Source organism: Panthera tigris, chromosome C2 (genome assembly GCF_018350195.1).
Source record: "Panthera tigris isolate Pti1 chromosome C2, P.tigris_Pti1_mat1.1, whole genome shotgun sequence".
NCBI lineage: Eukaryota > Metazoa > Chordata > Mammalia > Carnivora > Felidae > Panthera > Panthera tigris.
This window is the reverse complement of record NC_056668.1, coordinates 119,297,604-119,323,591: the sequence shown is the minus strand read 5'-3', so window position 1 is coordinate 119,323,591 and position 25,988 is coordinate 119,297,604. Positions and strand designations below refer to the sequence as shown.

The 25,988-nt window shown below is 39.1% G+C and overlaps 1 protein-coding gene across 19 annotated transcripts in view; it reads right to left on the bottom strand.

Annotated features, from left to right (window-relative positions):
- Nucleotides 1-25,988, bottom strand: part of SLC9A9 (solute carrier family 9 member A9) — a 763,188-nt gene that overhangs the window by 156,919 nt on the left and 580,281 nt on the right. For 11 of the 19 annotated variants that reach the window (XM_042998717.1, XM_042998715.1, XM_042998713.1 and 8 more), the window contains one exon: nt 21,345-21,424. In XM_042998717.1, coding sequence (XP_042854651.1) covers nt 21,345-21,424 — 80 coding nt within the window. Of the gene's footprint in view, nt 1-21,236; nt 21,425-25,988 lie in introns of all 19 variants that reach the window. The other 8 variants (XR_006222104.1, XR_006222105.1, XR_006222099.1 and 5 more) reach the window with 1 other exon arrangement.

Genomic DNA, 25,988 nt, shown 5'->3' with positions numbered 1-25,988 from the left:
TGTGAGAAAGGAGCAGGAATAGTTTTGTCTGTGTTAACAAATGGAGGTGTGAGAAATCGAAAAGGGGAAATCAAGAAGATCACTCAGATAAGTGAAGGAGTAAAAATAAAATTCCTCCAAAGAAAATTTGCTATAAGAAATTATAGGCTTTTTTGGCTAAACCAAAATCAAATGGAACCTACTTCCAATTGAGGTCTAGAGTTATAAAGCACAAGATAGGGAAGGGGCCCCTGGATGGGGATTTCCCATGCCCTCAACTTTGCCGAGCCTCCGTTTCCCCACCTGAAAAGAGAGAAAAATGCCTCCTGGTCTGTGCTAAAACAAAAAAGGCCACCAGAGTTGTCACCTGCCACCCTTATCTATAGCCACCTTATTTAACTGAGGAGAGCTGGCTTTTCAACACTTCTTCCCAACACTTGGGATGTATTTTATAGATAACCTGTGAGTGAGCAGCTATTTCTAATTGAAAGGATTACTCCAAAACCAGCATGATGAAGAAGATCCAGTTAGAAAAAAATATTTGTAAAGTGACAATTTAAGGAGCCATTTAAAAAAGATGCGTTCATGGCTTGTCAGGAGCAATGTAAGATTGCTTTCTTTGTTTCTGTCAGAAATGAGGTAAAATCAGGCCATTCTGGAAGCTAGATGAGAGGGTAAGCAGCTATTGGCGGTGGCATATTGGATTTTATTCCATTTATCTCTTCCATTTTCATGTATGCTTCCTGTGATTGAATCATAGGAAGTTAATATGTCTATTATTTACTTCCTCAGAGTCTAAGAAAGTACCTTTATTAACCATATGCCATCAAAATGGGCTATTACATTCTGTTGAGTTTGTAAGAAAAAAAACATGACGAGTATGCCCTATTTCTGGAAAACAGATTCCAAGTGTGCAACAGAGAGCCAGGCATCTCTTTCCTTTCTTCACACAATACCACGAAAGAATATACACTCTTTTTCATAAAAGTGGCTTTTGTTAGGCCAAATTCTCAATGAAGGATTGTTTTAAGCACTTGCATTGTGCAATATGGTTGAAAGCATAAATAGACATACAAGACTGAAAAGCGAGCTCTAATTTCCAAGCCCATTAAAAAACGTGGAGGATACTCTGTGGGAATTATGAGTGGTCAAGGCCTCAGGGATTCCTGAACTTGTGTGCAGACTGCTATGTATTAGGGGAGTTTTTCTCATTGTTAAAGCATAGGAAGTACATTCCATGTACTGTACAGATGGGGAAACTGAGTCTTGGTGTGGTTTGTTTAAAAAACCCCAGCAAAACCAGGGTCCAAAACCAGGACTTCTGACTCATAATCTTGCTACTTTGTGACCCCTGGGGCCTGACGGCATGCTCACTGAATATGGTTTCTGGCTTAGCTAGAGAATACCTGACTTTTCTCACAAGGAATACTCTATTCACTGAAAGTGATGCTTGAGTGTAATGCTTGCCATCATATTTTACGATGGAAAAACAGGCAATTTCATGGCCAGATGGGATCTCCAACCATCCTCTTGACCATGGGGCAGGAGGAAGCCAGCTGCCCCAGGTCTCAGCTGACTGCAGCCAGGGGACTCCATCTTCCCCTGCTCTGAAAGCCTTGCTCCTGGCTACTGGGAGACCAGGGTGAAAACACATGCAGTAGTCCTACCTCCATGTGTTTACTCCCAGTGAGGGATACGTGGCATATTCAGACCAACCACCGTTGAGCTGGAACAAAGTTGTTTTGCCTGAAAAGCCTGTAGGTGGGCTTAAAGGTGTTTACTTGAGAAGAGAGGAGCTGTGAGAGCCTTTTTGCTCCTACAGAGGCAGGCGTTTCAAGGTCAGCCCTGGAAGCTCCTCTCCTTGGGCAGAACCTGGGCAAGCCTCATCCCCTGGAACTAGGGAAAAGCCATAGTGTGTGATCATGAAGGAGGGTGGAACACATTAATTGATGCCATTAAGTAATAATAATGATAGCAGCCCTTTATTGAGGGCCTATTTTTTTTCTAAGCTCTGTATTAGGTATAATTACTAAGTCTGACGTCACGAATCTTACAACAATCCTGAAAGATAGGTATTATCATGATCATCATCCCCATTTTAAAGATTAGGAAATCAAAGTTCAGAGAGTTCAATAACTTCCTCAGTATCACACAGCTAGTAATTGGCAAAGATTTAAACCTACTTATTTGACTCCATGCTGCTCCAGACCAATAAGTTTGAACTTCACTTGGTTGGATGTAGTATCAGTGATGTATTCATAACATAAGTTAACCTGAAGGTTAATTTAAGCAAAGTCTACAAACAGAAGACAGGTTGATGTGACTGAATTTTTATGAAATACTAAAATAAGCATTCTGCCTCTTTTTGAGTAGGATATTAATGGCAGAACATCTCACTAAGGGGGAGTAGCTCAGAAGAAAAAATGAGTTCACTCAGAGGTCTAGAGAACTCCATTTATGAGGCAAGGCTGGGTGAGTGGCTTGTTTATCCCAAAGAATAGGCTCAGCAAGAAGACAGAGCAGGCTCATATAAATAAGTTTCCACCTGGGGCGAACGAACTGCTTGTCTTCTCCATTGGAGCAGTCTGCCTGCCTTCACTCTTTCTGTGACTGGCAGAAGCAAATGTACAGTGAGGAGGGCTGGACTACTCCCCCCGCCCCAGCCACTCAGAGCCCCCCACCTCCTTGTAACTACACCTCCCTGGCCCTTCTCTCTGCAGCCTCGATACCCTTAGTAACACAGCATTGGGTTCTGTGAATTTGGGGCTAGAATTTTCTAGAATCTATCTCTTTCCTCTCTAGTCTTATCACAACAACCATCACTTAGGCCTTTGTGACTTCTCCCTAATCAATGCTGTTAGATCAGTCTTTCTAAAACAAGACTCTGTGTCACTCCTATGTCTACAAATCATCAGATTCCCCCTTATCTACGGAATCAAATCCAGACACCTTCATCTGATACTCAAAATCTTTACGGCGTTCCATAAACACGGCTTTTTAGTCCCTTCTCTAATACCCAACGCTAAGTGTACCACGCTGTCATCCTCACTTTATCCCAAGCATACATAATACTTCCCCACATTCTCACCTTTGCTTTGCTTAAAAAACTTATAAGCATTAGCTAGTGTTTGTTTGATACTTCATAGTTTTCAAAATGGTTTCACTTAACCTTTTTCCATTTAAAAATTATGGTTGCTGAGTGGGGTAGATACAATTATACTCATTTCACAGATTAGAAAATGTTGGTTCTGAGCAGGTCTAGAAACTGAGGTTCCATAGCTGAGGGTCCAAAGCAGGTCTAGGGGCCAGATCTTCAAATTTGCTCTATTTTATAGTTCTGTGATGCTTTTCTCTCTCCTGCATCTGGCCTTTCCTTTGCTTCCCTCCAACTGCTACTTGTCAATTCTACCATTTCCTCAAAGTCCAGCTCAGACCCACTGACTCCATGAACTCTTCCAAAATAATCCAGGAGAGTTATGGCTCTCTCTCCTCTGAGCTCTTCACAGCTCCTCCAACCTTGCCTGGCACTTAAAGCAATTAGGTGAGGAGGCCTGGGAGTTCCTGGATAAGGGCCTGAGGTCAGCTTAGATCAAGTAGTAAAACTTTTTGATCATGACTCCAGTTAAGAAACACATTATATATCACAAAGCAGTGCGTACGTCATGCGTGTGTGAGCATGCACACACACACACACACACACACATACACACCTATGAAACAAATTTCATGAAATAGTATTAACTTCTAATTTTGCAATACACCCTCAGATTTTCTCTAGTGTGCTTTCGTTTATTAAAAGTGCTGGTTAGGAACCTGCCAAATTGATTTTGAGAACCATTAGTGAGTTCTGATCAGCAGTTTGGGAAACTCTGGTTTAAATCTAATCTGTTTCTTCCAAATGGTCTAGACAGCATTTTCAAAGATTTGCAAGAGACTGAGCAAGCAAGAGAGCTATGTTCATCAGGGATTTAATCAGTAATTCCTAACAGGAACACAAAGAGCTCTCACAATGGCCAAGTCAGGAAGGAAGAGCACCAGCTTCTACTTGCTGGAAGGTCAAGGATAGGGATTATTTCCACCACCACCCCCAGCTTTACTGAGGTACAGTTGACAAATAAAAATTGTATACATTTAAGATGTACAAAATGATGTTTAGATGTATGAATACATTATGAAATGATTACCACATCAAGCTAAGTAACAAATCCATCACCTTAGATAGTTACTATTTGTGTGTGTGTGTGTGTGTGGTGAGAATATATAAGGCCAACTATCTTATTAGAACATTTTAAGTATATGATTTAGTATTATTAACTATAGTCACCATGCTGCACATTAGATTTTCATAACTGACTCATCCTGCATAAGTGAAACTTAATAACCTTTGACCAACATCTTCCTATTTTCCCTAAATCTCAGCCCCTGGTAACCACCATTATACTTTCTACTTTCATGAGCTTGAACTTTTTAGGTTTCACATGTAAGTGAGGTTTGCAAGATTAGGGATTCTTTTCTTAAATTGTAGTTGACATACAATTTTATATAAATTTCGGGCATATAGTGTAGTGATTCAACATTTCTATTTATTACTCAATGCTCACTACAATAAATGTAGTCACCATACAACATTACTACAATAGTATTGACTATATTCCCTGTGCTGTACTTTTCATCTCCGTTAGTTTGTACCTCTTAATACCCTTTACCTATTTTACCCATCTCATCACCCACCTTCCCTCTGGCAACCACAATTTTTTTTTCTCTGTATTTAAGAGTGGGTTTTTTGTTCGCTCATTTGCTTTGTTTTCTAGATTCCACATTTAAGTGAAATCCTGTAGCATTTGTCTTTCTCTGACTTATTTCACTTATCATATAATACCCTCTAGGTCTATCCATGTCATCACAAATGGCAAAATTTCATTCTTTTTTATGGCTGAGTAATATTCCACTGTATATATATACCACATCTTCCTTATCTACTTATCTATTGATGGACACTTGGATTGCTTCCATATCTTGGCTATTGGAGATAATGATGCAGTAAACATTGGGGTGCATATATCTTTCCAAATTAGTGTTTTCACTTTCTGAAGGTAATTACCCAGTAGTGGAATTAATGGATCATATGGTATTTCTATTTCCTTTTTAAAAAAGTTTATTAATTTATTTATTTTGAGAGAGAGAGAGAGAGAGAGAGAGAGAGAGATGGATGCAGACAGAGGAGAGAGAGAATCCCAAGCATGCTCCGTGCTGTCAGCACAGAGCCCGATGCGGGGCTCAATCTCATGAACCGTGAGACCATGACCTGAGCCAAGATCAAGAGTTGGTTGCTTAATTGACCGAGCCACCAAGGTGCCCCAGTATTTCTATTTTCAATTTTTTGAGGGACCTCTATATTGTTTTCCACAGAGGTTGTACTAATATATGTTCCCTCCAACAGTACATGAGGATTCCCCTTCTTCCACATCCTCACCAACACTTGTTATTTCTTGTCTTTTTGATTCTAGACATTCTGACAGATATGAGGTGATATCTCATTGTGGTTTTGATTTACATTTCCCTGGTGATTAGTGATGTTGAGCATCTTTTCATGTGTCTGTTGGCAATCTACATGTGTTCTTTGGAAAAATGTCTATTCAGGTCCTCTGCTCATTTTTTAATTAGATTTTTTTTTTGGTGTTGAGTTGTACAAGCTCTTTATATATTTTGAATATTAACCCCTTATTGGATATATTATTTGCAAATATTTTCTTCCATTCCGTAAGTTGCTTTTTTGTTTTGTTGATAGTTTCCTTTGTTGTGCAAAAGCTTTTCATTTTGATATAGTCCCAATAGTTTATTTTTGCTTTTGTTTCCTTTGCCTGAGGAGACGTATCCATAAATATGTTGCTAAGGCCAATATCCAAGAGATTACTGCCTATGTTTTCTGTTAGGAATTTTATGGTTTCAGGTTTCACATTTAGGGCTTTAATTCATTTTGAGTTTATTTTTGTATATGGTGTAAAAAAGTGGTCTCGTTTCATTCTTTTGCATGGAGCTGTCATGTTTTCCCAACATCATTTATTGAAGAAGCAATCTTTTCCCCATTGTATATTCTTACCCCTGGTGTTATCGATTCATTGACAATACAGGCATGGGGTTGTTTCTGGACTCTCTATCCTTTTCCATTGATCTATGTGTCTCGTTTTGTGCCAGTACCATACTATTGTTTATTACTACAGCTTTGTAGAACATCTTATAATCCCAAATTATGATACCTCCAGCTTTGTTCTTCTTTCTCAAGATTGCTTTGGTTATTTGAGGTCTTTTGTGGTTCCATACAAATTTTAGGATTGTTTGTTCTAGTTCTGTGAAAAATGCTATTGGTATTTTCATAGGGATTGCATTGAATCTATAGATTGCTTTGGGTAATATGGACATTTAAACAATATTAATTCCTCTGGTCCATGAGCATGGTGTATCCTTCCATTTGTTTGTGTCATCTTCAATTTCTATCATTAGTGTCTTAAAGTTTTCAGAGTACAGGTAATTCACCTCCTTGATTAAATTTATTTCTAGATGTGTTACTCTTTTTGGTGCAATTGTAAATGGAATTATTTTCTTAATTTTTCCTTCTACTATTTATTATTAGTGTGTATAAACACAACAGATTTCTGTATATTAATTTGGTATCCTGCAACTTTACTGAATTCTTCATTAGTTCTGATAGTTTTTTGTTGGAGTCTTCAGAGTATTCTCTATACAGTATCATGTCATCTGCAAATAATGACAGTTTTACTTATTTCTTACCAATTTGGATGCCTTTTATTTCCATTTCTTGTCTTATGGCTATATAGGGCTAGGAATTCCAGTACTATGTTGAATAAAAGGGGTGAGAGTGGACATCCTTGTCTTGTTCCTGACCTTATAGGGAATGCTTTCAGTTTTTCACTATTGAGTATGATGTTAGCTGTGAGGTTTTCATACATGGCCTTTATTATGTTATTTGTTTCTTCTAAATGCACTTTGTTGAGAGTTTTTATCATGTTGTATTTTGTCAAATGTTTTTTCTGCATCTACTGAGATGGTCATATGGTTTTTATCTTTCTTCTTTTTTTTTATTTAAAAAAAATTTTTTTAACGTTTATTTTTGAGACAGAGAGAGACAGAGCATGAATGGGGGAGGGTCAGAGAGAGAGAGACACAGAATCTGAAACAGGCTCCAGGCTCTGAGCAGTCAGCACAGAGCCCGACCCGGGGCTCGAACTCACGGACCGCGAGATCGTGACCTGAGCCGAAGTCAGACGCTTAACCGACTGAGCCACCCAGGCGCCCTATCTTTCCTCTTTTTAATGTGATGTATCACACTGATTGATTTGTAAATATTGAACTACCATTACATCCCTACAATAAATCCCTCTTGATCATGGCAAATGATTCTTTTAATATATTGTTGGATTTGATTGCTAATATTTAGTGAGGATTTTTGCATCTATATTCATCAAGGATATTGTCCTGTAGTTTTCTTTTTTTTGTAATGTCTTTTTCTGTTTCTGGTATCAGGGTATTGCTGACCTCATAGAATGAATTTGAGAAGTTTTCCTTCTTCTTGTATTTATTGGAATAGTTTGAGAAGAATAGGTATTAATTCTTCTTTAAATAATTGGTAGAATTCACCTGTGAAGCCGTCTGGTCCTGGACTTTTGTTTGTTGGGAGTTTTTTGATTACTGATTCAATTTTGTTACTAATAACTGTTTTGTTCAAATTTTTCTACGTCTTCATGGTTGAGTTTGCTTCTAGGAATTTAAAGGATAGAGATTCTTAATGGGCTAATTAATGGAGGCATGGGGTACATTGATTACACAGTGCGTCATCTTCAAGGGATTTGTGGGTGCCAGAGAGTTGGGGAGGAAGATTTCTTAATAAGACATATCTGCAGACTGAGAGGAGACTTATGTGCTCATCATAATCTTGAATATCATAGGAAGTTAGCTAGAATTTAAAAATAATAAAAATGTAATAAAATTGTTTATATCTGCATAGTGGGTCTGAGGGCCTTCAGGCCTATAAACCTGTCATTGAATTTAGTATCATTTCAACTTTATGAAGCACTTGATGTTTGCAAAGTGCTTGTACAATTACCAATTATCATAATGTTCATATTCTAAACATTTTAGTTCAGAGAAGGCCTGAAGACTTCAATCTAATAATTAAAAAAAAAAATGGAAAAATAATTGGTTAAGCTAAAACCTAGGCTTCTGAGCTTGTGCTGCTGAAGCTGTTTCAATGTGGGGCACCTGCTTCTGAACTGGGGTCCCCTCTTCCTTTTGGCACCTGGAGTCTTCAGTGCATGCAGCTAGCCTGGGGCAGCCACTCCTCCTGACAGACACTGGCACGCTGCTTTTGGGAGCTCCAAGCATGGTCTGTGTCCACGTGAAGCGCACCTGCAATCCCAGCACTAGGCACCAGTGCAGGATGTGGGGAGAGGGGTGCTTGCTTTCTGGGAAAGAGCAGTGAGGAAAGGAGAAGCAGTTACCCTCTTTCCTGTTCCTTGTATTAACCACATAATAAATGATTAGAGGTAGACTTGCTTAGGAGCCTGTACATACATACAAGCTGGAAATAAGCTCTGGCCATGTTTACAGTGAACAGGTCAGTGAAACCCAACACACTGGTGGATTTCAAGAAATTCCAAGGAAATGGTTTCAAGAAATATAAAAAGTAATCGTTTGAGGATGTGTCTGTTTCCTTTGGAAAAAGGTTAGCTCTCCCCTGCTGCTTCTCCTACATTTAAAAGCCCATAGCATTGGCTACCACTGGCAAGTAGCTGTCCCAAAAAACTTCTGTCAGAAATTCTCCCATTTCTGACCATGGATTGGTAACTGAAATATGAGAAGCTGAGATGAAAGACTGAGTTGGCTTTTTAAATTAGGAAACATTTAGAGACAAAAAAACCAGACCCTTAAATACATAGAACAAACTAACAAACTGGTGGTTGCCAGAGGGGAGGTGGGTGGGAGGATAGGTGAAATAGATAAATGGGATCAAGAGTACACTTATCTTGATGAGCACTGAGTAATATATCAAATTGTTGAATCATTATATAATACACCTGAAACTAATATAACACTGTATGTTAGTTAAACTTCAATAAGAAAGAGAAATAAATAAAAATGGTTAAAATGGCACATTTTATGTAATGTGTATTTCGCCACAATAAAAAAATTGCCCAAAGAACTTGATAGAAAATGCAAGATGCTTCCAGGAACCTCTTTAAGGTGCAGCATTCACATATCTTATTACCATTGCAGCGTGGAGTTAATTCTTACAATCCCCGGGGAAAGTACTGAGATGACCAACTGTCCCATTGTGCCTAGGACGGAGGGGCTTCTCAGGAAGCAGGACTTTCAGTGCCAAAACAGGAAACCAGAAAAAAAGTTGGTCACCTTAACAGTAGCCAGCAAAGGCGCATCTTCAAGAAAGACAAGATGGCAAGATTGCTACTGGTGGAGGACAAGGTGAGGTAGTGCGTAGCGAGGCAGTCTTCAGATGGCAAAGCAGGCCCAATCAAGACTTCTTGCACTTACCACAATGGAAATGTTTTTTGTTTTTTTGTTTTTTGCTTTGCACTTTTATCTAAAACTGGATTGCCTTGGCTTCTTTAATTTACCTTTTTGATGACCAGTGGACAATTTGAATAAGGAAACCGTGCGGACCTGGCCTACATAGGGCTGGAGGTGCTGACAAAGAATACGCTGATGGACATAATGCAGAATGCAGAGACTGTCTGTTCTGTAAGCATTCAAGTTAAGCCCCTTGGGTCTTCTGGAGAATAAACAAACAACTGAAATGGCTTCCTCTGATGAGCCACTTGGCTGCTCAAGGGCAGAATCCCCTGATCGACTTTTTTGCTGGCTGCCAGCTACTCAGCATTGTACCCCAAGTATGAAAATCAAAATTTGTGTTCCCAAGTGACTTTTCTTTTGCCTGCTCTACTTCTCTCTCTCATATTTAAATCCTGTTTGATTTTTTTTTTTGCCTTTGTTAGAGGAAATCAGTCTACTATTTCCCCTTACATACAAATCAATAGCTTGTTAATAATTTAAAAAGTAAACCAGAAAATATTTTGGTAGACTCTAACAATTATACCACTGGATCATTTTCGTTAGTGAAACTTAAACACCAATCTCTTACTGAAATAATGTTTATCTTTAAATACATTTGTATTTTGAAACACATCCTCAGTGTTCCAAAGCATCTTTCAAAGAAGAATGAAAACATTCCTGTCCTCATTTTTACCCACATAGGAAACTGGTGGGTGTTTTCATTAGCAACTATCCAGAATCATTTTAATTTTTCTGCTCTCCCCATTGCACCACTTTCCAGATGGCCACGAGTTCTCTTCATTATAATAGATTGGACTGTGTGACTCCATGCTTAAGGTGCTGCATTGGTTTCCTGCACTCATTAGGATAAAATCCATTTTCTTGAACATCACACAGGTGGTTCTGCCCCATCTGTCCACACGGTAACTCTCCAGTTTTGCTTCCCATTGATCCAGTCACACTGAAACTCTCACCATTTTCCAAACACCTCACACCCTGTTTGTGTCTTTGCCTGAGCTGCTTCCATTGCCAGGAAGTGCCTCACACCCTCAGCCCAGCTCCTTACAGTCTTACTTTTTTCCCCCACCCAGTTCAAAAGTTACTCTGTGTGGCTTCCCTGATTCTCCACAGCTGGTTAGTTGGCTATACCAGCCGCTGGCTTCCACAACACTTTGCTCATAACTTTAATATAGTTCTTACTCATTGCTGCTGTCTCCACCTCATTAGGATGCTGGTATCTTGAGGGCAACCAGTATTTCTTACTATCTCACCATTTCTTATTTCGTGACCTCAAAAGAAGCTCGAAGACATACTTACATTTGTTCTTAGAGAAGAAGCATTAAAACTAAATTCAGTTAAGACAATGGAAGAATATTTAAACAAAATACTTATTTTTTTTTTCAGGAGGAATAAATATTAAAACCAAATCTAATTCTGGAAGCATTAAATGTGTAGGTACCCTATCAATGACTGTCACACAGATGAATCAGATTTGTGACAGAAAGGAAACTTCAAGGCCCTTCAGCCTATGATACATTGCTCTACCCTTAGCTACCTGATTTGTTAAACAAAAATATAAAATTAATACTAATAAGAGAGAATTCTGATAAGACAAAGTGTAGGGTATAAGAGTGTCATCCTCTACTTCAAAGGCTGAAAGCACTGTTCTCTGGAGACTACCTCCTTTCTCGTCTTTCTTCCAATTCTGTGCCTTGCAGGCAGATCCATTCAGGCTCCTTTCGGCTACGCATGCCACACCTACACGAGTTCTCCACAGCATTCCCTTTGCCCAGTATGCTCTTCCTCCCTTCCCATTGTTTCATTTCATGTTAGGAAATCCCAATTCCCCACAGACTCTTTGCCACATGATTAAAAGAACAGTATTTGTTTCTCCAACAATCTCTTCATCCTCTAACCACCAGGACACTGATCTCTTTGCCCACTTTTATTTATGAGTTGATTTGACGTACGTCGAGAATCTGTCATCATCATCTACCTGGGGAAGTGAACTTTAATTAGGCAGGGCCATGTCTGCCCACATGCGTTGTGTTGTGTCTATCACAACTTCACACGCAGACAAGGGCTGAATAGTGTGGTCCCCAGAACAGACCCGGTCTCTGTCTCCCTGTCAGGTGAGAATATGTGAGGCTGGTGGCAATGGCTCATGCTAATAATGTGTTTCTGGTAGCTCATGAATGTGTTGGCAGCCTGTAAATGCGTTGGCTCCTACAGTTGAGAAGGAGTGAGCAAGTAACAGTTGAAGAAAATTTAAGCAAAATACTCTTTCCCATAGGGAAGAAATATTAAACCTAAATTCAAATCTGGCAACATTAAGGTAATACATATACTTTTGTCAGTCTCAACATTTTTCCTTCTTCTTTTTTTTCCAAATAAAATGATTCAATGCTGACCCAGAAATCTTCAAATATAACATCTTATAGCTAATGACAAAACACCACCTGAAAGGTGCAATTGAAAGATTTTCTTTATCATGAGAAGGTACAAGAGGAATAATTATCATCAAAGGCTTGTATTGCTTTCATTGTGGAACAGCAAAATTGCTGCCCTTCTCTATCAAGTCAAAATTGTTATCTATGGTGTAATTTCCAGAAAAATAACTATGGGACGATGGACTATAACTTAGAAAAATCATAAATGAAGCAATTGCATGTGCAGAACAGAGGACACAAGGAAACTGCCTAACACCACTATATCCATTGACTCAAGATCAAATAAGAAGAATTTTATATGATTTATAGTGTAAGTGGAAGCTTTCGTTTATGTGGCAACTGAAGACTTTCCTATGGTAGTAAAATATGGCTGTTGCAACTGAAACTTGCAAGCATACAAAATAATGGATACTTTGGTCACTCAGAGATAATAAATGATGGTGAATATGAAGCAATTACATGACGTCTCCATTTAAGGGATGTAGCCATCAACAGGTAGTCATGATAATATAATGAAGCTAACATTATTAAGTACTTATCTAAGTGCTTTGTGTTAACTCATTTAATTCCCAAAACAATCCTTGGAGGTGGGAACTTCCAGTATTTCCATTTTGCAATTTAGAGACTGGGCACGGAGATGGTGCCCAGTCTTTCCCAAATTTACACAGCTAGTAAGCAGACAGGTTACAACAGCAAATCAATATATCCTGATCTGTGAGCCAGACTTTCCTCAATTTGATAAAAACCAAGAGTGGAATGTCTAAGTGTATCTTTCTTTATACCACAGTCATGTTCCTGCAAAGACATCTGTAAATCAGAAATTTAAAAACAGAGCCAGAGTAGAATGTAAACTTTGTGAGAATTTGTCAGTGGCTGTGTTCCTAGTGCCAGGATAGTGCCTGAGTCATGGTAGGCTCTTGGTAAACATGTAACAAGTAAGTGAATAAACAGCGAAATGAGGAGAATCTAATAGGGTACTTTGCAATGAGAAAGTGTTCAATAGATTTGTTTTTAATGGGATTTAAAGGAATTTACTTTATGAATTCATTCGAGAAGAGGAGTCTGATTTTTTATATGCATAAATCCAGATTTTCATATCATTTGCTTAAAGATGAAATGGGAAAGCATTTTCATTTAATAGAATATTCTTAAAATTTTTATAGAAGGCAAAAAAAAATCAAGGATGTCAAAATTCTTGTAGAGTCCTAAGATTATTGTAGAAAGCTCAGTTATCATCTCAGGACCTATAACTTTTCACATTCACGGTGGGAGATCCAACATTTTCAGCCAACAATTCACAAAGTCATACTTGTAGTCACTTCTCAGGCCTCCAGAAGAGTTTTTAGTCCAACTATGGAATACTGCAACGTATTTAGGCTATAGAATCTTGAGAAACCTGCACCCACTTAACTGTCTTAATCATGTTTTGGCTCTGAGAGGTAAATGAAAAAGTTTCCAGTAGTAAAGAAAAAAAACCAAAATCAAAACTAATAACTCACCAACTTTTCTCATAGATTTAGCCAAAATAGAGGACAGTAATGAGAATACCCATTATATGGAATAAGAAATCATGGAAGCCCTAAGTCAGGACCTGGACAAAAGACAGTCTGTGTTTCCATCCAGGTACCATTAACATTCCCCTACATTGGTTCTTACCAACAAGTTGTGGGAACACAAGGGCCCAGTAACCTAGTGGTTTTTTATTTATTTATTTTTTATCTATTTTTTAGTAAATTTTAATTTCATTTCACTTAGGTGCTATATCAAGGGCTATCTATAAGATCTTTCTACACCAGCACCTATGAGGACAAGGTTGACCAAAGTCAAGCTGAATACCCAATGAATTACCCACCTGGATAAGAGTGGTAGCTGCCCTGCTGCCTGGTGCCAGCTTAGCTCCTCCCTACATCCAGATTCTCAGGGGCAAACAGTTACAATGTCCCGTGTACCATATGCAGAGACAGTCTTTACAAAGCTGATTACTATATTTCCAATATTTCAAAATCCACTTTCTGAAACCACTTACGGAGTCACCTGTTTCCATTTTGCAAAGTTAAGGTTATAAATAATTTTAATTTATGGCTTTTCCAGAGAGGTCTCTCCTTCCCCACTCCTCCATTAAACTCTGGAGATGCCAGGGTCTCTCTTTACTATGCTAAGGACCACCTGCCATTTGAAAGGGTCCTCAGAACCTAGCATATTGCCTGGCGCATAGTAGGCACTAAATAAAATTGAATGAAAGATATCTTCCTTATATCCTCTGCCTGCAAACTAGTGAAGCTTTTGATGAGCCACCAAAGAGGCTATCATATACAACTGCCAATTGTATGCCAGACACACTTGCAAACAATAATGTCACACATATATTTACGCTACCAAAACTCAGTGGATGGACCACCAGAGCCAGGACCCTTGGATTCCTTAGGTGGACACAGCCTGCTCTTTGTTGATTATGAATGCTGGCTCCAAGTCCGTCAGTAACCTTGGATATGCTTTTTCTCTCCTTTGGGCTCTGTTGCCTCATTTATAAAATGGGGATCATAGAGCTAACATTCCTTGCTCCTCTGAGAATTTTTTGTGAAGTAAACTCAAGTCATTCACAAGGCCACAGTACTACCCCAATAAATAATTCATGGATGCTTCTGCTAGTCAGAATAAGTAAAACTGCAATGCAGTGATCATCATTTAAAATGGAAATTGCTGCTCACAATATTCATACCTACGATTTAAAATAAGTACGACTGTGTGGGATATAATGAATCCTGTCAGGTTTTAGGAGGGGAAGGGTTTTTTTTCTCCCTCCTTTTTTTTGTTAAGACTATAATGCAATTACATTTAAATCCATTAAATACTTGGTTCCAAGTGTCATTTTGGATGATCCTGAGGTTTGCCTTTACTTTCCTGGAATGCAGCCCCAGCCTGTCACACTTCAGTAGAGGAGGGGGTCTGGTATCTGCCACTTCTCTTGCCAGACTCTTTAATGGGAAACTCAAGAGCTGCAGCTTCCACACGTCTGCCGTGGGCCTTTCATTTTGTTGGTAATACCTCAGTGCACTCTTCATTCCAAACCAGTGATGGGAAGGAAGTCTCCATCCATGTTGTTTTCTGTCATTCTGTTACTGTGTCAACTTGCCAATCCATTGTTATCTTTGCACTTTCTTACATTTATGTAAAAGGTTGGCAACCACATAATAACTCCTTATTTTCAGCTGATGTCGATATACAGGAAGTGCTAAAAATGATTTTGGCTGCCCTTTTTACTTTGGAAAAGGTCATTCTTATCCTGTGTCATTCACAATTGTAAAACTAATATATACACATGCTTAAGCACTAAAATACACATATCTCTTAAGGAGAGACATGATAAATGATAGAATGGAAAGAGACTGTAGGAAACAGACAGTTGAACAGGATCATTAGTCACCTATGAATAAGGCAACCTAAGATTCCCACTCCGGCTGTAACACTGTGGATCTGAGCAAATCATTTTACCCGATGCCTTAAAGATATGAATAAGGGGGTATTACTTTCTGTTTCTAACCTCCTTGTTATAAGAGATCGTTAGTGAGGATGATAGATGGCTCTAAAATTTTGAGCTCTGTAATCTAATACTAAAATCCACACACAATAGGTGAGATAAGATGTATTCAAAGTTACCCAGACAGAGAGTGGGTTCTAAGCTTGATCCAGGCTTGCGTGTAGCAGATGAGGTGTACTAATTAAGCCTAAGGAAGGATGAACCAACGATAGGAAGGAGGTCAGTGAGGAAACAAAGATCCATGTCTGCTGTGGTGGCTGTCCCTGCTTGGGGAGAGGGACACTGAGTCTTGGGGGTGTAGATGTTGTTTGGATACCAAATGGAAGTCTGGGTGAAAACCCAAAATTATCTATTCTGCCTTGCCCTGGTTTCAAACTCAGCAACCTACAAATAACTATTTGGGGGCGCCTGGGTGGCTCAGTTGGTTAAGTGTCTGACTTTGGCTCAGGTCATGATCTTGTGGTCCATGGGTTTGAGCCCCATGTCGGGCTCTGTGCTGACAGCTTGGAGCCTGGAGCCTGCTTTGGATTCTGTGTCTCCCTTTCTCTCTACTCGTCCCCCACTCACACTCTGTCTCTCTGTCTCTCTCTCAAAAATAAATATTAAAAAAATAATAATTATTTGGATTTTCCTGCTACATCAATGTCTGTCTAGAATGAAGATGCCCTGAATAGAAAATACTGCTTGCTTGCTTGCTTTATTCATTCATTCATTTATTCATTCATTCCATAAATATTTACTGAGTGTCCACTATGTGGTAGGCACTGTTTTATGCCCTGAGAACACACTAGTGAGTAAGAACAGATCCAAATACCTGTTTCAAGAAAGCACATAACCTGGTTGGAGGAGACTATTGAAACAAATGAATAAAATACATACTGTGTCAGATGGTGATAAGTGTTACGGTGAAAAATGAAACAAATAAGGGATGACGGAGTGCTCCTGTTGGGATTGCTAATTTAAATATGGAGCCAGAAAGTCTCACTGACAATTTGAATGAAAGAGTGAAGGAGGGAAGCATATGAATGTCTGAGGGAAGAGTCAGTGCAAAGGCCTGGGAGCAGGAATGTGCTCGATGCATCTCAGGAAGGCCAGAGTGGCTGGAGCATAGTGAGCCAGGGAGCAAGAGTAAGAGGTGGGTCCAGAGGGCCACTAGAAACCAGATTGTGACTTGAACCTTTCCACAGCTGGGAAAGGACATTTCTCCCCATGAGGATACAGATCATGACTTAGCAATTTGGTGTCTGGCTCTTGTATCTCCTTTGAACTTGGCTAAGGTGCATCCATTTCTATGAACCTAAACCATTCTTGGAGTTTTTGGCATATTTAACGTTCTGCCCCTGAAAAGTTGAAGACCTGACCCAGAAACCGGGGGACTCCTTTATGGTGCTGTTCTTAGGGTGACCAATCAAGATTCCTAACTTTATCATCGCATGTATCTTCAACAGGTATTTGAGATGTGAGCTCTGTACTACATCATGTATTCATCACTTTAATAGTGACTTAATGAACATGTTTAGATGGGGTTTTACATGTAAAGTGAGGGATCTAATGGATACAGAGTTGTCAATGAGAAAGTTCACATAAGTATATTGATGGACCTGATGGTGAGAGATCTGGGCTTGAATCATGGAACCAACACTACCTATGGAAGCTTAACAAAGTTTTTTTAAGTTCTCTGAGACTTTGTTTCTTCCACTTCCAAAAGGGTGGTTGTAAGAATGAAATAAAATGAAATGGGTGGTCAGGAGGATTAAATGAAATAATGTACACACTGGCAAATCATCTGTGGTCAGTAACATCCTTTCCTTTTTCATCTCCCCCTTCTCAAATTCTCCTTTGCACTGCGTGATTCAGAATTGCTGCCCACCTTGAATCACAAAGAAATCTTAATTACCCATCAATTTTGGCACCATAGGCTTCCAATAACGCTCTTGAACAAAGGAGCCCAGGTTGTTTCAGTGAAGGCCAACACAATCAGCAATCCATTTGGTTTGCACCATACTCTCTAGACCCTTCCAACCTCCTACAGAGCTGTGGAGGTGGAATGGTATTATAAATGTAAGGCACCCAACACAATGTTTGGCCATTATTTGTCCTCACTCAATGTTAATTTTTATTATTTTCATTCCCCTGTAGTTTTTTTTGGAAAATGTTATGGAAATGTGTATGTGTATGAATTATGCTATGAAAAAGTAAAAAAAGAAAACAAAACTATGAGCAACTGGGGCTTGTTTTACTGATACCAATAGTACATTAAGAGGGTCTTTCTAGGGTCTGAATTATGGGTATAAATTGAATGTGAATTGAGTACTGTGATGCTTGGTTTTATTTACTACCCCAAAATTGGTTTTTCTACTACCCAATTATTCAGTGGATATGGGTCACTATCTCAGTCACCGATCAGTTGACTTTAAGGAGATAATCCTCAGTAATGTGAGTGAGCCTCATGTAGACAGTTGGATGACCATAAGAGCAAAACTGAGGCTTCCTTAAGGAACAAAGAATTCTGCCTCAAGACCGCACCATTAGCTCCCACCGGAGAGTTTCCAGACTGAGAGCCTGCCCTACAAATTTTAGACTTGCATCCCCCACATTCACAGTAGCCAATTCCTTGACATAAATCTATGTATGTGTGTGTGTGTGTGTGTGTGTGTGTGTGTATGTATGTGTATGTGTGTATGTATATGTTTGTATATATTTATATGTATGTGTATGTACATATATATCTATGCATGTGTGTGTGTGCGCGCACATGTGTGTATACTCCTATCGGTTCTGTTTCTGTCTCTCTGGAGAGTCCTGATACAGGTGCATATGAAGGCTTATTTATTCTTCTTTTCCTTTTATCAGTAATTCTTTATGATGCCTAATTTGCATGATGCAATTTTACTGAAATGAAACTCGAGCAACTCTAAACTGCATAGTCAGTTTCTTTCAGCCTGTCAACAATTTCTTTTTGGCCTAGGCCAGGCCACTTGACCCTGGGGTGGGGGATCATCCCTACACTGATGGTGGCTGGCACAGCCTACCTATGAGATTTAAAGGGCACATCACCTGTGTTCTAGGTGAAAAGCAGAAAAAACATAAATGCCAGGTGGATGATTTGTTTCGGAAATACAGATGTCTCAAGAGGTCACGAGGTGGAAACTGGTTGGTTTGCTACTCTCTGGGTATGAATTCAGAGCATAACTAGGATATAAAAACTTTGTTGTCTAAGTGAAAATACATTTGTGCAGTGGTGGTAGCACTGCAATTTGTAGAATGAATGCACAGGAGGACATATTACCATGAGAAGAGATGCTACTGACAGGGTAAATCTGCTTTCAGTTTTTGCAAGTCTGTCCGCAATCATATGGAAATAAACCCCTGGTGAAAAGTGAGATAAAAACTGTGACGTCATCTGAATTTAGTGTCACCGCTCTAAGCTAAAATTTTGGGTGAGTCTCTGCTTTCATTTCTGGTCTCCAAGTTATTTTTCCCACTTTACTCCTTTTCTTCATTATAAAGCATTCCTCACAGCACTGTCAGAATTTGAACAAAAACATCTTATATCTCATTTCCGATTTGTCATTTTGTGTTATTATGATTTATAATAAGACATATATATATATAGCCTTTAAGAATTTATATATAAGACATATATATGTCTTATATATACGAAGAATTTCATATATATAAGACAAATTCATATAAGAATTTATAATAAGACATATATATATTTGGCCTTTAAGAATTTCCTAAGTGATTACAGCAACAATGGTATCCTTTGTTATGTTAATGAGGTGGCATTTGGACCCCACATAAGGATGGGGGCTGCTTGCCAGGAGAACCAATCTGTGATCTGAGGGCTGGATATTTCAGTTTCCCTCTCCTTCACCTCTGGGGGGCGGGGAGAGGGGCTAGAGATGGAGTTCAATCACCAATAGCCAGTGATTTGATCAGTCATGCCTATATAATGAAGCCTCCATAAACACCCAAAGGACAGGGTTCAGAGAGCTTCTGGGTTGGTGAACATGTGGGGATTTGGGGAAAGTGGTGCACTTTGAGAGGGCATGAAAGCTAGGTAACCTTTCCCACATACCTTGCCCTCTGCATCTCTTATCCTTTTATAATAAACTGGTGATACTTACTAGCTAGTAAAATGTTTCTCTAAGTTCCATGAGTCACTCCAGCAAATTAGTTGAACCCAAGGAGGAGGTCATGGGAACCTCCAATCTGTAGCCAGTGAGTCAGAGGCATGACTTGAAAATTGGGTCCAGGAACCCAAAAAGACATTTTCTTACTTTATACGTTTCATAATCAAGCAGCCTTTTGTGTATTCTTTAGTCAAATTTTTATAACTTCCTAAAAATTTGGTTATCAGATACTGTAAGCAATGGCAGGGGAAAACTGTATTTCCAGATGAGAAATCAACCTGGAACATAAACCCGCATAACTTGCTAAGAACCAGCTTGCCTGAGAGAGACCAGGAAGGCTTTACGTAGTTAATGAGATTCCAGAACCTCCAAGAGGAAGTTAATGGCCAAGACGAGTGCTTTTAAAGTGGTGGAAACCTACACTGTCCATAAAGGCTCAAGATTGATCAAGGCAAGGTATCTGTCCCGAGAGAGAAGGGCTGTGGGAAAACAAAACTGTAGGCTCAAAAAACCTCTACTTTGCACATGTCCATTTTGTAATTCTTGGAATGTTCTACTTTTGCAGAATTGCTTTTTAAAATCTCACCTGTTTTACTTTTGCTTATATCTGCAATCTTCAATTGGCTTCTCTTCATTCTTACATAATTTTTTTCTTACATAGCCATTCCTCCAATTTGCCTTCCTTCCCTCCCTGCTGTGAATTTCCTGTATTTCTTTTGCCTCCTCTCCCATTTCCATTTTACCTCTTCTGCACCTTACTCTTTGAATTTCTTTTGGCTGTTCTTAATTCTTCCTCCTCTCCCACTGATCTGTTGTGGTTTTAATCATTGCTTAGGCGCTTTAAAATCACCCAGTGACTGACATTTTCTCCCTGAAAGGAGAAGGATTTGTGACTGTGGAAAACTAACTACAAAGACCCAACACATTCAATTTTCAGCGCAGTTCTTTCCTTTCTTCCATGGTGCTTTTGCTTGGGATTAGAGATGGACCACTTACTGCAATTCACAATGGCAAAGCCCTTCAGGCCTCACTTCTCAGCCCTGTCAGTCACAAGGCAAGGTGTATTGGAGCCACTATGTTTACACTGATTGGTAGAATGTTAAAATTGGCCTTCATGAAGAAAAGCTTACTCAAATCTGCCTGGAAAACAAGCTTTTCCATTATTTTATAATGTGGTGATCAGACTCATTCTTCCTCTCAGACCACTCGTTCTCTTTGCCCCCTGCCCCACCCCATGTTTTTGCCTCATGAAACAAGAGCACACAAATGGGTTTCTGGGAGAAGGGTGAAGGATTTTTGTTGTTACTCTGGCCAACTGACAAGAAGTAAGATCTTTGCAAAGGGAAGAAAGTAAAATTAGTTCAACAGATCAGTCCTCAGGACTATACGATTTTATCATCTGGCATTTAGGGAAATATTAGGTTGCCACGAATACACTAAATTCGTTTGACTCTGAGAGATTTCACTTCAGCTCTTTGTAACACTTAAGTATAGACTAATTCAGCTTTTCACTTTTAGATAAATTTGGTCGTGAATTCACTTTACCTTTCTGTGTTTCTTGAAGAGCAGGAACATATATCTCAACGACTAAGTGCTTGAAGTTAATGTCTGGCAGGCAGCAGGATCTGGGAGATCATCATTATCAAAGGATACTTGTGGTCAAAGCTGTACCACATTCTGAAGAGCCAAGCACTCTCTGTTTTGGTTGTGTTTTTATCCAAGTTATTTGCTTCCTGGAGAAAGACAATAGAAAAAGGTATAGGATAAATAATCAATATAAAATATTGACATATACGATCAACATTAATATAGAATATATTCATATATTTTCACTATAAAAATACATGTCAAACAAATTTAACCACATTAAAATTTTTTTCTGGGTTGTGAGCATTTTTTAAAAATATTTTTAATTTTATTTTTTGAGAGAGCACAAGCAGGGGAGGGGCAGAGAGAGAGTGAGACACAGAATCAAAAGCAAGCTCCACGATCTGAGCTGTCAACACAGATTCTGATGCAGGGCTTGAACACAGGAACGTGAGATCATGACCTGAGCTGAAGTCAGATACTCAACCAACTGAGCCACCCAGGGGCCCCTGGGCTGTAGGCGTTTTTATCTAAATGGTGAAACAGCTGCCAAGCAAATGAGCTCATAGATCTTGCCATGTGGATGACACTCTTGTGGCATAATTCAACATTTACTTTTCCTCGTAATCCCTACTTTATTAAACATCTAAGAAATGCCACTTTTTTGACATCAATAAAAGTGATATTTCTGTCAGATTGCTGTTTTCCAGTTTACTTCTGTCAAATTTGGATGGTATTTATTTATGACTTACCAAAAGGTCAAGTCTAAAGGGATGATAACAATCTAATAATTGTTAAGCTAGTTTTCATTCATTTTCTTTTTGATCATTACCAAATGCTATGGTTAATTTTTGATATCTTTCTATTTTGATTTTAAGAGTTTTGAAGTACATATTCCTTATAGAAAGCCTGTAATAATCGAATGTGCTTGTCTATTTTTTTTTTTTTTCAAAATGGTCAAAGTGGGAGGGAAGAAGATAAGGAATTAAAAAGGGAAAGCATTTGGCCTTTCAGACAGCCATGGTCAACCCCACCAAGTTCTTCGACATTGCCGTCGACATTAGCATCTCCTTCTAGTTGTTTACAGACAAAGTTCCAAAGACAGTAGAAAACTTTCATGCTCTGGGGAGAAAGGGATTGGGGAGAAAGGATTTGGTTATAAATGTTCCTGCTTCTACAGGATTCTTTCAGGATTTATGTGCCAGGTGACCTGACTTCATAATCCATAATGGCAAATCCATCTATGGGGAGAAATTTGATGATGAGAATTTCATCCTGAAGCACATGGGTCCTGGCATTTTGTCCATGTCAAATGCTGGACCCAACACAAACAGTTCCCAGTTTTTCATCTGCACTGCCAAGACTGAGTGGTTGGATGTTCGGCATGTGGTCTTTGGCAAAGTGAAAGAAGGCATGAATATTGTGGAAGTATGGATTGCTTTGGGTTCAGGAACGGCAAGACCAGCAAGATCACCATTGCTGACTATGGACAAATAAATTTGACTTGTGTTTTATCTTAACTACCAGACTATTCCTTCTGAGGCTCAGGAGGGCCCCCCCTTTACCCCCATTTGCTCAAAATATCCTATAATCTTTGTGCTCTCACTGAAGTTCATGAGTTCCATACTTTCCTTACTCTCCTCCAAGTCTAGCTCAAATGCAGAGGTAAGTTTATGATTATGAAATAAAAACTAAACAACAAAAAAGAAAAAAAGAAGAGAAAGCATTTGATGGGTGTTTATGTGAGACTAGAGGATGAAGTGTGAGAAAAAGGAAAGAAGGTAAAAAATGTGAACCTTAGAGACAGATGATAATGAATATTGCAGTGTGGTAGGAAGGAGATTCAGTGGCATTTTTACTGCTTTTGTGTATCCGATTTTGCATATTAAGAAAAGAGATTTATTTCTAGGCTTCAATCTGTTGTAACTTTCTCCATCAATAAAAGCATTTATATATCTTGACATGGACTTTATTGCTTTGTTCCATTGCTTTGTTCGGACCCACAGTTTTAATCCCCAAATTGTAACATTTGTTCACAGTCCAGTAACGATGTGAATATTCTCAAGAAATGATGATGTGTGGAAGACAATTGCAACCCACGGGCTGTTCCAAAGTCAGCCCATAGATGAACCCAAGTAGATTTGCTTTCATTTATTTTATTTACTTTTTTCCCCATTCCCAGACAGTTCCACTGATAGTGAATGATAAAGAGCTGTGTTCTGCTCTCTGAAACATGTGTAGCAGCAGATGCTATAGTTCCACCCCCACAAATAAAATGGGAATACAAGAAAGCAAAATGTGGTCCATTTCTAGTTCATATCTTTTGTCTAAAATGGTTGAAGCAGAGACTCACAATAAAATTAAAACCCAATCTGGCAGCAAACCTTGTATAAATTCTTGAATGGTGTTCCCTAGAATGCCACTGTCCTACATGGTGCTGATGGAAATTTTGTGTTAATTGTTTAGGACAAGACAGGTCTGATAGTGTTGGAAAGGTCTCTTATATACGGACTTCTCAGAGGCTTTCATTTATTTATTTATTTATTTATTTTTTTAATTTTTTTTTCAACGTTTTTTATTTATTTTTGGGACAGAGAGAGACAGAGCATGAACGGGGGAGGGGCAGAGAGAGAGGGAGACACAGAATCGGAAACAGGCTCCAGGCTCCGAGCCATCAGCCCAGAGCCTGACGCGGGGCTCGAACTCACGGACCGCGAGATCGTGACCTGGCTGAAGTCGGACGCTTAACCGACTGCGCCACCCAGGCGCCCCGAGGCTTTCATTTATAAATGAGCATTGTAAAATCTTCAAGAGGGAAGTGTTTCTCAAACTTGGAACCGTAGAACCCATTCATCATTCCCAAGCCCCACGGTGAAACATCTATGACCTTTTCAGGGACATTAGGTTTAAAAAATCTGTTTTCTTATAAACCTGAGTTCCATGCCTTGTTATCTAGAGTTAGACTTTATTCATCATATCCCCCTCAAAAGGAAACCAATGTCAATTTAATTTCTGTCCTTCCCCTGAGTCTTTCTATAGCCGTTTCTATCTCAACAAAGGTGTCAGATTTGCAAAATCACAGCTGCACATAGTGTTTTATTATTTTGTAACATCTGCAAACTGTTTCTGAGTCACCATTTCTCCAACAGGCACAGCTTTTGGAGTTCAGCTGGCAGAGTAAAACTACTCACCCTAAAGCAAATTAGTTAGAAAAATTGGGGGCCAACAGTAGAGAGTTGTCTATCTATCTCTCCATTTTCCTTTTCTTTAAGAACAATAAAGGACTTACAAAATCTTATCCATCAGCAGGCACAGGTAATTTTTGTTAGCTCTAACATCTACTGATGACAAGATAGTCATTGAAGAAAACTGATAGAAATTAGTGTAAGCAAATCACAGTTTGGGTTTGACTGTTCGTTTTTAAGTATAGGTGGTCTGTGTGGTGGTGAGCTCTCCCAGCCTCTAGCACCCTCTCTGCAGCAGTCCCACTGAATGACGTTTGCAACAACGACACTGAATGCTCATTAATTCCTTGGCAGCATGCTAGTCCCATTATTCAGTCATTAACTTTTTTTTTAGTCATTAGTTTTCAGCTTTCAAAACACTCTATCAGGGTAGTTGTGTTTACACCTATTGTATAGGTGAGGACCTAGAGAAGCCCAGAGAAGGGAAGAGATGAGCCCAAAGTCACACAGCAAGCGCAAGCAACAGATCTGGAATTTGACTGTAGGACTGCTGGACTCCAAAGGTGATGTTCTTTTTGCCAGTATCTCACTTAGTCTTTAAGCTTTTAGAAAGTACAAACATTAAATAAGTTATTGGGCTGCAGCTTCCTAGCCTGAAAAACTAATTGAAGAAATTGGATTGGCTGGTCTCCAAGGTCCTAATCATATGGAAAATATTATATTTATATATAAATGACAACAACAACAATCACAGCTGATACTTCTTGAAAACTTACCATATGCCAGACAGTATTCTAAGTGCTCTTCATAGATTAACTCTTTTAATTATTATAGCAGCTGAAGTATGTTCTACTATCATTCCTATTCTACTGATGAGGAAACTGAGGCAACTGAGGCACAGAGAGGCTTCCAAACACATTTGGGACCTCTCAACAGCCAAGATTCCTCTCATCCAGGTGAGGCCCCAAGTTATAAGTGGGGAGTAAACTAGGGCAAAAGAATATTTGAATAGGGGGGGCACCTGGGTGGCTCAAGTCAGTTAAGCATCTGACTTTGGCTCAGGTCATGATTTCACAATTTGTAGGTTCGAGTCCTGCATCAGGTTCCGTGCTGACAGCTCAGAGCCTAGAGCCTGCTTCAGATTCTGTGTCTCCCTCTCTCTCTGCCCCTTCCGGCTTGCACTCTGTCCCTCTGTCTCTCAAAAATAAATAAACATTAAAAAAAAAAAGAATATTTGAATAGGGCGATGAGGTCAGGATTCTGGGGTGATCATGTAAGTTAAGACAGAGCTGCTACCTACATCCCCAAACATAATGAAAATGCATGGCTCCCATCAGCTGGGTAAAGTGCTGAAGGCTTTGAAAGTGTCCCTATAGAAATTTAACATCATTGTTAGGAATTTCCCTAGACTCCTAGATACTGGTTTCAAGGGTTTTTCAAGGTCTTAGAAAAACCTTTTCTGGCTTTCTTTCCTCCTTCCCTATCCTTTTTATTTTATTTCCTGAGGGGAATATACTAGAACTCA